This window comes from Drosophila ficusphila, unplaced genomic scaffold (genome assembly GCF_018152265.1).
Source record: "Drosophila ficusphila isolate 14025-0441.05 unplaced genomic scaffold, ASM1815226v1 contig_256, whole genome shotgun sequence".
In the NCBI taxonomy this organism is placed as follows: Eukaryota; Metazoa; Arthropoda; class Insecta; order Diptera; family Drosophilidae; genus Drosophila; species Drosophila ficusphila.
In genome coordinates, this window is record NW_025064156.1 from 1219607 (window position 1) to 1232516 (window position 12910).

General features: G+C 50.9%; 2 protein-coding genes across 2 annotated transcripts; one reads left to right on the forward strand and one right to left on the reverse strand.

Moving 5' to 3' along the window:
* Positions 1 to 361: 361 nt before the first annotated feature.
* On the forward strand, positions 362 to 1717 carry LOC122319872 (WAS/WASL-interacting protein family member 3-like). Its single transcript, XM_043207666.1, has 2 exons — positions 362 to 856; positions 1094 to 1717. The coding sequence occupies exons 1-2, from the start codon at positions 362 to 364 to the stop codon at positions 1715 to 1717; spliced, it is 1119 nt and encodes a 372-aa protein (XP_043063601.1).
* A 156-nt stretch (positions 1718 to 1873) lies between these two features.
* On the reverse strand, positions 1874 to 6174 carry LOC122319873. The gene is made up of 3 exons (XM_043207667.1): positions 5518 to 6174; positions 5252 to 5405; positions 1874 to 2055 (listed from the first exon to the last, which is right to left on the reverse strand). Exons 1-3 carry the CDS (start codon positions 6172 to 6174, stop codon positions 1874 to 1876), a joined length of 993 nt encoding a protein of 330 aa, XP_043063602.1.
* Between the last annotated feature and the right edge of the window lie 6736 nt (positions 6175 to 12910).

The following is a 12910-nucleotide window of genomic DNA, read 5'->3' on the forward strand; positions in this document are numbered from 1 at the left end:
GGTCAGAGGAGGGTACACAGCCGTACGCATATAACGGATCACTCACACTAATAAACCGAAAGAGAGCGGCGGGAAGGATCCCGTTACCGGTACAGATCCAGAAAATAACGGGAGTGGCGGAAAGAAGGAAACCGAGCTGTCGTGGGGAACCACGTGGGAGGATTCGGTCTTTTCAAAAACTACGATCGAGATGGCCGGACGCAAACAGCAACAGCAGCAGCAGCAGAAGCAGCAGCAGCAGAAGCTGCAGCAGCAGAAGCAGCAGAAGCAGAAGCACCAGCAGCAACAGCAGCAGCAACAGCAGCAGCAGCACCAGCAGCAGCAGCAGCACCACCAGCCGCAACAACAGCAGCCGTTGCCCATGAAGCAGCTACGCAAGCGTAAGGTCGGCGCGGAGGGCCGCGACCAGCGGCAACAGCCAGGGGCGAAAGGGGGGCGTCGGCGCACGTCGTCGGCCCTCCAGCTGCTGGCGTCCCCGCTGGTATCGCGGTCGCCGTCGCCGGCTTGGTGCGAGATGTCGGAGAGGGAGGTGTCCTCCGACGAGGAGGTCGACGGCGGCCCCACCGCGGAGATGGTCACGGTGGAGTTGTCGTCGACAGAGGAGGACAGCGGCGGTGAGACCGTCACGCCCGTGGTCTCGTCGGATGAGGACGACGACCGGCGGGCGGCGAAGGCCAGGAGGAGCTATAGGCAGCTCAGGCGGGCCGTGGCGGGCGGCGATTTCATCCGATGCGGAACGGAGGCTCCGTCGGGGGACCCCGCAGAGGTGGCAGCCATTGTGGTCAGGCGCCAATGGACGCTGCGACGGCTGCAGGAGCAGGAGCGAGAGAGGGCGGCGGCGTGGGAGGCGTGGCAAGTGCGCCTCCAGCAGGCAGAGGAAGAGAAGGCCGAGTTATGGAGGCCGCCTTCGAGGTCGCCGTCGGCGTCATCGTCGTCGTCGTCGTCGTCGTCATCGTCGTCGTCGTCGTCGTCGTCGTCGTCGTCGTCGTCGTCGTCGTCGTCGTCGTCGTCGTCGTCCTCGTCGTCGTCGTCGTCGTCGTCGGCGTCAGCATCACCGCCGAGATCGCCACCACCGCCACCGCCGAAATTGCAGTCGCCACCGCCATCGGCAAAACTGCCGTCGCCATCGGCAAAATTGCCGTCGCCACCGCCGAGACGGCCGTCGCCGCCGTTACCGCCGAAGCTGTCACCGCCTCCTCCGCCGGCGTGGGTGTGGCCACCACGGCCGGAAGGACCGCTGCCGTCATCAACACCGCCGCTGCCGCGAGGACCGCCACCGTCGCCACCGCTACCGCCGCCGCTGCCGCGAGGACCGCCACCGTCGCCACCGCTACCGCCGCCACTGCCGCAAGGGCCGCCGCCGTCACCACCGCCGCCGCCGCCAGGGTCGCCAGTGGCAAGAAGCACGCCGCCACTGCCGCAAGGGCCACCGCCGTCGGCGCCGCAACCGCCGCCACGACCGCCGAAGCTACTCCGGCAGGTGTCGTGCCCGGAGGCCCAGGCACCGAAGAGGCCCACCTTGCGGAGGACGGTGTCGGTGGAGCCCGCCGGGCGGGAGATAGCCCTTACGGAGTGTCCGGAGGCGGAGAGGGTCGAGGCGGAGAAGCAGGCCCAACGAGGGAGGACCCAGCGGTGGGCCAAGCTGATGTGGTCGGAGGGGGCCCGCTACCGCATTAAGATGGCGGGCGGGCGGGCCAGGGTGTTCAAAACTAAATAAATGCCTCGCCAAGTGCCAGTGAATCGGCTGTGTATGTAGGGGACAGGGGTGGGTGATGCCGGAGGTGGACCGGCCAGTAAAAACACACACAAAAAAAAAACAGGCAACCACACACAAAAAATACACAAGAAAAAAATGTAGTTGGGGCCGGACGGGTCAATGACCCCGCGAGGGGCGCGAGCCAGGCGCGCGGGCCGGCAGGGAGCGAGGCGAGAAGGGGTCAGCGACAGACCCAACGACTCCATGGACGGCCGCCCGCGGACCATCTGCCGGGCGCGACGGGCCAAGGATGGCGCCCGGCGCATGAAGAGGAAGCATCGACTGGCAGCCGGGACAAGCTGGAATAAAGAGAGGAAAGGGTAAGCCGAGGAGCGGCCAAATATTTCACAAACTTACCTGGAAGCAAGCCCGGGCCTCCAGTCCAAAGGGGCTGCTGGGGTAGAGGGGGGCAGTGGAGGGGGAAGAGGGGCCAAGAGAGGGCCTGCCGGGACGCGCTGCATCATGTTGGGCGCCCCGGCACATAGTCATCGGGGAGGCGCTCGCAGCTCAACCCGGAAAAAAAATGCATGCTGCAAGAAGAGGGAGAAAATGGTGAGAAATTTGGAAAAGAACGAAATAACCTCAAGTACTTACCAAAACAAAACCACGAGGCCAGCGGAAATTGGGAATGGGGTCGCCACGATAACGGCGGTCGATCGATAGTGCGATCGATGGGAGCTAAAAAATACTGGAAACATCGCTGGCCGGTCACACTGAATATGACGGCACCCTGAGGAGTGGCAACGCCACGATCGATAGACGAGTTATCGATTGTGCGCGGGGAAATTCTGCGCGGGAGACTTTTCAAATTTGAAACGAGGATCGGAAGGAGTCGCGCGCTGGGAATTTTCGACAGTCAAGATGCCCTAGTCAAGAAGCCCAACGACGGGATGTCTACATAAGCTGAGACTTAGGTGCTGAGATTTGAGGAGCTCTCAGCCGTGGCGGGAGGAGGTCGACGAGGGAGTGGCAGCGGCCACAAGGATCAAGGAAGGATCGAGGTGCGCGCAAGGAGCCATGGAGGTCGAGACGCCGCAGTCGAGATGCCTTACTAAGCTGAGACTGTCCGGCTGAGATCCAGAGGGCCCTTGGCCGCACTCAGGAGTGGAGGTCGACGTGGGAAGGATGCAAATTGAGAACGTTTCCCCAGAACATTCCGGAGCCCAAAGCTTTTAAAAGTTTCCGAAGGAAGGGGGAGATGTAAGGGTTTGTAAAACGCCTTACAAGTTTGAGTGCAGGAGAGCCGCATAGCAACAGCGGGATACGCGGCATGCAGAGGAAAAAGGGAAATAACGGTGCAAAGGACTTTGGACTCAATGCTGCGGTGAGTCTGCAGACTTTGGACCCAATAACGGTGAGTCTGCGGACTTCGGACCCGCGCAAAGAGGAGAGACCGTGAATTAACGGTACCGGTCTGGACTTTGTACCCGTTATAACGGTGAAGTTCTGGACTTTGTACCCGTTATAACGGTGAAGTTGGCGGACTTTGGACCAGCACAAAGAGGAGAGACCGTGAACTAACGGGACTTGTGCTGCCCTTTGGACCCGATCACGCCACTTGTCCTGCACTTTGGACCCAATCACGCCACCGAAGGAGGGAAATAACGGGACCAGGGTGGCATATAAAAGGAGGACGCGTGCAGGAAGCTGGACAGTCAAGTGAAGTCGTGCAACGAGATCGTACCAACGCGAGTGAAACCCCAAGGAGAATACCAAGTGCCAAATAATCCGGAATCAAGATCGCCGAGTCAAGAAGCCCAACGACGGTCACGTCTACATAAGCTGAGACTGCCAAGCTGAGATCCCGAGGGTACAAGGTAAGTTGTAGGGTGCGTCTACGAGTCTCGAAATCGACGAAGTTGGTGGAGTCTTGGCAGTGGATGTTGTGCGAAAGGTACCCGGCGTCGGTTTCCCATGAAAGATTGAGAACCTGCTGAGGGCCAGGCCGACGAAGATCCAGTGGAGTTGTGCGAAAGGTACCCGGCGTCGGTTGCTCATGAGAGATTGAGAACCTGCTGAGGGCCAGGCCGACGAAGTCCCGACCGAACTCCGGGGTGGAGCGAAGAGTGGTGACTGCAGGCATCACTGCTTAGCCCCGCTAGGGAGGTTCTGCCTAACATCCTCCAAGGTTGTGAGAGGCTCGTAGCGTGCCTAATACGCGACCGGTGCCCGAAAGACTCGGCAAGGCAGAGGACGCACGACAGGCGTACCGCCGTAGAGTCGACGTGGGAGCCACTACCGGCGTCGACGAGGGAGAACGAGTCATCAAACAGCAGAACCACGAACCAAATATCGAGATATAAATCTACGTACAATAAACCCAACAAGTATTTCTAAATCTAACCTAACTCTGTGTTATACTTTGGTCTCGGGGTTACGCATCAATAAATTTGGTGGGACGAACACACAAACTCATCTGAGCTAGCCGCACGTTCACGTAGCGAGCGGAGAAATAAAAGCAGTTCGTTACACCAGTTATCCTCGCTCGTTTTTGCTCTGTTGAAGAGCCGGCGGGTGGAGATTCTGAGCCGTTCCAGGTTGTCATTCCACCATGGGGCGTCTCTATCTGCTTTCCGTCTGCCAAGATGGCAACTGTCCTCAAAAGCATTGGTTATCTTCTTGCAGAGGTTATCCACTGCCTGATCCAATTCTAAGGAATGTCTGGGTATACCTGACGGTTCGTTAGAGAGATTAAGCTCAAGAGAGGACTTGAACCAATCCCAGTTTGTTTTCTTGGGATTCCTTTTGGGGGCGTCCCTAGCGGCGTTGAAGTCTACTTCAAATCTAATGATTCGGTGATCCGACATTGATTCCTCTGGCGACACATGCCAGTTCTTGATAAGTGGTCCTAGAGACCTGCTCATCAGAGTTATGTCTAGGACCTCCTCTCTTACTCTAGTAATGAATGTCGATGTGGACCCGACATTAGCGATTTCTAGGTTACTATTTACAATAAACTCTATTAGCTGCTCACCTCTGTTGTTGACGTCGGTGCTTCCCCATATCACGTGATGTGCATTGGCGTCACATCCTATGATTAGGGGTAACTTCTTCCTTCTGCAGCATTCCACGAGTCCGATGATTTCCGGTGGTGGGCATGCTGCATCCCCAGCGAAATACGCAGATGCTATGGCGATCGCTGGTAACTTTCCTGTGCCGCTCAGCGTTACTGCGACACAGTCACTGGTTAGGAACTCTGAAAAGATATTATAGTTGATATATTTTCTTATTAATATGCATGCTCTTGGGTGTGCACCCCGTTGGTCGCATATTACCTTTGATTCCTTGGTGTACAGGCCTTTAATGCCCTGATTGCACCCAGGCTCCTGAATGAGAGCTAGCCCGAGATGTTGGGAGGTGAACAACCTGGCCAGGACGGTGGATGCCGCCTTGGCCCGGTGCAAGTTCACCTGGGCTAGCTGCGTGCTGCGATGTGCAGCCATTACTGGAGCGGGTGCTCCATGTTTTGTGAAGGGGGCGGGCATTCCCCTTCACTGCCTTCGGTTAGGGTGACGTCGGCCTCCTTCTCGTCGATATCTTCTCGGAGGGGCTCTTGTGCCACCTCCTGGGAGTGTGAGAGACGTTCGTCCTCACTCTCCACGTCCATATCGGCGATAGCTTCCTCCTTTGCACCCAATGGCTCTTGTGGCTTTCCGAGGGATTCCTCGACCTCCACTTTGCCGTCTTTGGGGCCGGGGGGCGCTGCTTCTGTTGCCGCCATCTTCGCCGCCTTCCTGAGACCACTCACCGAGACCACTCACCGAGACGGTCCCGAATCTTAAGTTCAGCTGGTGCCCTTTAGAGACGATCTCATCTCGGGTGAGTTGGTCTATCCCAATAACGAGGAGTGCCCCGCCTCCGTCGTTCCTTCGGGAGATCACCTTCCAGGAATCGACCTCCATTCTATTCTGGCGTCCCAGCATCATCAGAAGCTCCTCATCGCTTCTTTCTGCGCTTCTAGGGCAGAAGACTGTGACATTGTATGCCGCAGGAATGTCTTCCCCTACCCTAGTGTCAAGGGGCACGCCCTTCCAAGTCCTTAGCTGAGGCGTCACAGTCCTCAGCCAGTCCGCTGAATCCTGGTCCAAGCAGTCTATCAGGAGGTATCCGACCCTAAAGTGGATACCTCTGAAGGCGACTGCTGAGTCCCATTCAGACGTGACTACATCGTCCATTATGGCCTCCTCCAGCTCGGCAAGCTCTTCGTTGCTCAGGTAGACCTGCGGGTAGTCCTCAGGTAGTACCGCAACTCTGACTCTCTTGGCGGCCTCCGCGTAGGAGGTGCCCGTGAGAGGAGCCGTGGAAGTGGAGCGTGGCTGCTTCTCACCCTTGTCACCCGCCTTCGACACGCTGGGTGTGCCAGCAGATGCCTTAGGGGGGTCTCCTCGTCGCCGCCGCCTTCGATGTGGTTGGCTCATCAGGCCTTGGTGGACGGGGGTGGGGTGCCGCTGCCTCTTTGATGCCCTCTGACTTGGCCCTCTTCGGGGTGTCCATCGGAGGGGTGAGGGTGCTATTTGCCCGCTTGCTGGCAGGGGCAACGTTTTGTGCCACTGGTCGTGGCTCCTTCGCCTTCTTCAGAGCTTCAACAGGTGTCATGCCCTGTTGAAGGTACCTGAGGTACCATTTGACCTTGGACCCCGACAGGCCTTTCCTGTAGGGGTCGCCAAGGCCTCCTGGTTGCCCTCTGGCTGGAAGGACATCTGCCTTATTGGCGGGCTTGATCTTCGGTACAGCCGCGGGGGGTGGGCAAGCCGGCCGGGATGGTCCTGCCGGTAGCCCACGTTCCCGAACTGGAACAGTCGATCTTTGTGGGGTTGTCCCACATTCTGCGTCCGCGACGCACTCCTGATGGAAGCTGCGCTCCTGGGTGGGGCTGGTCCCACCTGGGGTCGCACTCCGTCAAAGAGTATTTCTTCAAGGAGCCTTGCGGCACTTGAGTCAGGGATATCCTGCGGTATTTTGGTTTTCGTAAACTTTTTCATGTTTTTGAATCCCACGAGTTGCGGAGAAAGTTTGGTCCACCCGGGCAGAAATCCGCCATACCCGGGTAAGGCGCAGTTAGGACAGGCGGTCGCCATTTGCCTGAACCCTCCGTGAGAGACTGGGCTATTTGTTAATCCGGGCCCCCAGCCAGGCTGACTATCGGCACGGGTCGGATGACACCTTAGTACGGCCCGGAGTGAGATTGTGTGGGGAGGGGAGTTGATAGGTAGTCGTGAGGGAAGAGGAGTGTGTGAGGCTATACTTTCGAAGACGGCCAAACAAACGTCTCATCAGTACACCGACTCCGGTGTACCCGCTGTTTGTCCGGGGTTGCTTATTAGCTTACGCCTATTCGCAACTAACCTTATAGAAGGCCGTTCGCTATCCGCAACCTGCGACCCGCCTGGCGGCCCCAGCTAAGCCCCCTCTTGAACATCCCACTAGTTCTCGAGGACCAAGTGTGTATGATAACGATTGCCTTATATTTTTTGATAATATCGCGACTTTGTTCGATTTAACTCGGGTCTCTCAACCTTCAGCAGCTGCTTTGAGGGAACTTATTGATACAGCATCAGCGGTTTATGACTCTCTATTGTTATTAGGAAATCATGAAGACATCACAAATGCTATTTTTATCCACTTAGTGCTGTGGAAAGTTGACGGTAAGACTCGCTCGAAATGGGAAGAACAGCTTGACTACTCAAAGCTGCCTAAGTGACTGTCAATCGGTATTAAATCGAAGATCTCAGCAGTTGTCTGGAGAAGAAGGTAGTAAGTTTAAGCAAAATAAACCAAATCAAGACCGCAGGGCTGACACGAGTAAAAATATTAAGCATTCTTTTAACTGCGCTGCTGAAAAACGAGACTTACGCAGTTCTTGTTGTCAATTTTGCAATTCTAGAGAACATGAGATAACAGGTTGGCAGCCATATGCAGCTCTTTCGGTTCAGCAACGATTTGAATTTGCAAAAAGTGTTTTCCTTTGTATAAATTGCTTGAAAAGGGGTCATACAGTGTCAAAATGTAAAGTTCCAAAGTGTAGGATATGCGGAAAAGGGCATAACGCATTGTTGCATAAGTTTTCATCGTCAAGTACTCAGCAATCATCTCAATTAGTGCAAGAAAGCTCATCTACTTCGCATGCTATGCATGCCACAGTACCAGATAAGGTAATACTTGCTACTGCAGTTGTACATGTCAAACGCCAAGATGGACAGTACATTCTAGCTAGAGCCCTACTAGATTCAGGGTCGCAAATAAATTTAGTGACTGAGGAGCTCGCTAGTAATCTGCATATAAAGAAAGATGATGCGAATGTGAACTTACTTGGTATAGGTCAACAGCATACTGAAGTTAAGAAAAGCATTCACACAGCTATAAAATCTAGGTTTAATAGCAATGACTACATGGCAAATTTCTGCATACTCAAAACAATTTCAGGATATCAGCCAAATCAAGCAATAGAAATTCAGGGCTGGGATATACCATCAAATATTAACTTGGCAGACCCGCAGTTCTATAAGCCACAAAGGGTAGACATGTTAATAGGAGCAGAATCGTTTTTCGAGTTAATGGCGGTTGGACAAATTAAGAAAAGCCCTGAGCATCCCACACTGCAAAAAACCTTGTTAGGATGGATTGTGTCTGGACGATATCGGTGTCCCAAAACACCAGTTGCGCCAATTGTTAACAGTTTTAAATGTCAGGAAGAAAGTTTAAGGGGACGTTCTCTTTGTTTTGGATCAAAAAATCGATTTTTTTTTTTTGCAAAAATTGAAAGCCACATATCCGTAGAATATGTGTGTGAAAGGATTTTTCGATACGATGAATTGTTTGTCAATGAGAGCGTCTCGAATACACCTGCGTCACGCGCGCTGTGGTATGCTCTAAAAACTTTAAACGCGTTTTTCTCGAAACCATGTTTTTCAACAAAATTACGCGTCCACAGCTTCATCCTGTGAACCGATTTGCTTCATGTAAAATTTTTATGAAAGTAGATGCTTTTCTTTAGGGCACTAACCTACTCCGGAAAAAAACAATAATTTATTTATAATTTTTCAACGTGGTTTAACTGAAAAAAAATGTACGAAAATCGAACTTTAAAATTCGAACGTTCATTACGCTGTCAATTTATGGCCGCAATTTGATGCGACTAGGTTAGTGCCTCGCACAAGTATATTAACTTTACATAATGGTAACAATTTTCTATTTCTGTTGACTACAAGAGGCTGCAGGCTCGTAATTTTGGGACGATGTTTGCCGCGCGGAGGCAGGCGAAAGCCGCCATTTTGCAGCCGCCATTTTGAATTTCACCATCAAATAAATTTTAAAAAAATCTTGAATAATAAACGAATTCAAAAGCAAAACCCGAAGTTCGTACGCCTTTTCATTATCCCACAAAAAATTGACGAACTTTGCCTTCATTTCGACCAAAACAAAGAGAACGTCCCTTTAAGTAGCATAAACGACACACTACAAAAGTTTTGGGATTTAGAAGAGATGCCTTTAGGAAATTTCCAAGCACGTTACACAGAGGAACAACAAATGTGTGAGAAATCTTTTATTGAAAATGTCCAAATTTTGTCAGATGGAAGATTTGAAGTTAAACTTCCATTTAAAAAAGAACCTAGTTCCTTAGGATCCTCATTTGAAGTTGCCAAACGTAGATTCCTTTCGTTGGAACGACGATTATTACGAGACTCGAATTAAAAGAAAATGTAGGTATATTGATTTTATGGAGGAATATCTCGCTTTGGGGCATATGTCACCAATTGATTATGGGGTCCCGACTCCTCCACACTATTTCATTCCGCATCAGTGTGTAGTGCGCCCTCAAAGTACAACTACTAAGCTTAGAGTTGTCTTTGATGCTTCAAGTCGTACAACTACACAAGTTGCGTTAAATGACATATTGATGGATTGATCAATCCTGCATGGGGCCGGGATGAAGCTCGCCAAATGGTATTCCAATTGTGCGGAGCTATGTACTTCCGAAAGCACAGACAAGTCGTTGGCAGTAGCCGAATCGGATCCAACAAAAACTTTAGGAATAAGATGGTTTCCCAAAGAAGATGAACTTCATTTCCAGTTAGAGGATTCATTTTAAGATCTTCGTGCTACAAAACGCAATATTTTGTCTGTGTCAGCTAGGTTATTTGATCCCCTTGGTCTTCTATGTCCCTTAGTGACAAAAGTAAAAATTCTACTGCAGGAGCTATGGATGGAAAAGTTAGATTGGGATGAGTCGGTACCACTGAGGTTACATACAAGTTGGGAGGAATTTTAAGTTAATTTGTTGCACCTCCATCAGTTAAGGATTCCCAGATATTTAAAAACTGCACGTATTCGCCGATGCCTCAATTAAAGCTTATGGTGCTCGTATATATGTTCGTACAAGCACAGCTGATGGAATTAAAGCCATGTTGTTAACGGCAAAATCCAAGGTAGCCCCTTTAAAAACAAGGCCACTTCCCCGTCTTGAACTTTGTGCGGCTCATGTTGCAGCTGATCTGTTGAATAAAATCAGGCCTATAGTATCAAGCCCAATTGAAAAAGTAACTTTCTGGTCGGATTCGGAAATAGTCCTTCATTGGGTGAAGACTCATCCGTCGAGTTTAACAGTTTTCGTAGGAAACCGAATAGCTGAGATTCAGGATTGGAGCAAAGGCTCAATTTGGCGTCATGTTCCGACAAAGCAAAATCCGGCAGACATTGTATCGAGAGGAGCATCAGTCGAGGAACTCAAGGATCTTATGTGGTTCAACGGTCCAACATTTTTAACTGAACCAGAAGATAAATGGCCTACTAATAGTCATTTTGAACTATCGCAAGGTATGCAAGAGTTGGAAATTAGAAAATCAGCTCTTGTCTGTGCAGAACCACGCATGCAAAGTGATCTTTTAGAATACATAGAAAAACATTCGTCATACATTAAGACAGTAAGGGTCATTGGATATGTACTTCGATTTATAAGAGGATGTCGAAAAGCGGCTCGTGAGGCGAATATACTGCTCACAGCAGCTGAGCTGAAAATGGCATTTGACAAAATCATTCAGGTTGTGCAGGACTTCGAGTATGCAGAAGTCATTGATAAAATTCGCAAGAAGTCATTACTCGCGCCAAATTTGCAGAAGTTGTGCCCGTTTTTGCAAGAAGTCAAGCTAGAACATTTAGCTTGGTGAGAGTCGGCGGGCGAATGTTGCAAGCCGATATTCCATTTGACGCGAAATTTCCGTGCTTACTCAGCCAACAGTCGCAGTTCTTAAAGAATTACGTTGAACATTTGCACAGAAGGAATTTCCATGTCGGCGCGCAAGCCTTAGGCAGTCTTCTCAATGAGCGGATATGGGTGGTTAATGCTCGGGAGATATGTAAAAAAGTTGTTCGCCAATGTTTGGACTGCTTTCGATACAAACCAAAGCTGCTTTCACAAATCATGGGGCAGTTGCCTGCTGATAGACTAAGATCAGCTCGTCCCTTTACAGTGTGTGGAGTAGATTTTTGTGGGCCAATCATGACCACTTTGAAGATCCGAGGGAAGCAACCATATAAGTCCTATGTCGCTGTATTTGTGTGTTTTGCGTCCAAAGCTGTTCATCTTGAACTTGTGAGCGACTTGTCAACTGATACCTTTTTATCATGTTTCCAAAGGTTTGTCGGCCGGAGAGGACTTCCGAAGACGGTGCACTGCGACAACGGCACGAATTTCGTGGGCGCGAGCAATCGCATGAAGGAGTTCGGCAAGAGGCTGAAAGCAGAGTTGACCGGCGTCCAACGTTACGCTTCCGAAGAAGGAGTCTCCTTTGCATTCATACCGCCTAGGGCTCCTCACTTCGGAGGCCTATGGGAGGGCGCTGTGAAGTCTGCGAAAGGCCTACTCCTACGAACAGCAGGTCGCGCTTTGCTCGCCGCGGACGAGTTGACGACATTCCTCGTAGGCGTGGAGGCAACCCTCAATTCAAGGCCAATAGGCCCATTCAGCCAGGACCCCAACGATGGAGAAGCGCTGACGCCAGCGCACCTGCTGATCGGCGGTCCGCTGAAGGCCCCACCGGAGGAGGAGCCGCCCGAAAAAATAAGCTTGTATGCTCGCTCAAGCAAGAGTTCTGGCGGAAGTGGTCGACGAGTTATCGTCGGAGCCTGCTGGTTCGCTCGAAATGGACCAAGGAGTACCCGGACGTCGGGGTGGGCCAATTGGTGCTCGTGGCCGAGGACAACTGCCCGCCACAGAGGTGGCTGAATGGCCGAATGAAGTAGAGGAGGTGCTCAACGCGAGCGGTGTTGGCTGATTTCAGCCCTTTACTTAATTTAGAATACAATAAGAAAATTAAATCAGAAGAAATTATATGAAATGAAATGTAATGAAGCAATTAGAAAATAAGTATAAGAGAAAATGAAGTACAAACGCTGAATGTGGATCGCGTAAGCTTTAAGCGGGAAGAAGGAAAAGAAGTAGGAGATGAAATAAATGAAGGCAGTCTCGTTTAGATTCTGATCGTCTCGCACGCACCCGCTCTAAGTCGTTTTCTATCCGCCGTATACTGTATATATATATACTAGAGGTCCTGTGTCCGCTTCGCTGGTCAACACAATTTAACAACATAATAGTCAATGTTGCAACATTTTTCAAATATATGGAAGTATAGATAGATGGTGATTTAACACTTTTCCAGTTTGACTTTTCCACTTGCGCAGCACAATCCAGCCGTTTATATTTTAAACTTTAACGCACTGCAATATCGGTATATAGTCGCCATTGGTCCAATATCTAAATTTTCAATATCACTGTAGTTCGCAGTGGGGTCATATTGGAATGCCAAGCGATTGAATGATGCCAATAATCTCCATGTGCTCATTTGTCTTTCTTCGCTTAAATTTTGTGAATATTCTTGTTGCTGGCTTGGATGTCTGCGGCCAATGTTTTCACGTAGTTCGCAATGGGGTCATATTGGAATGCCAAGCGATTGAATGATGCCAATAATCTCCATGTGCTCATTTTTCTTTCTTCGCTTAAATATTGTGAATATACTTGTTGCTGGCTTGGATGTCTGCGGCCAATGTTTTCACGTCCTCCTCTAAGCATTTTGGACTATGGACAGAGTGGTGAATTTATCCTCAAATGCACGATCCACATAATTTTCACAGTTCAACTTAAATTGAATAAAAATTCTT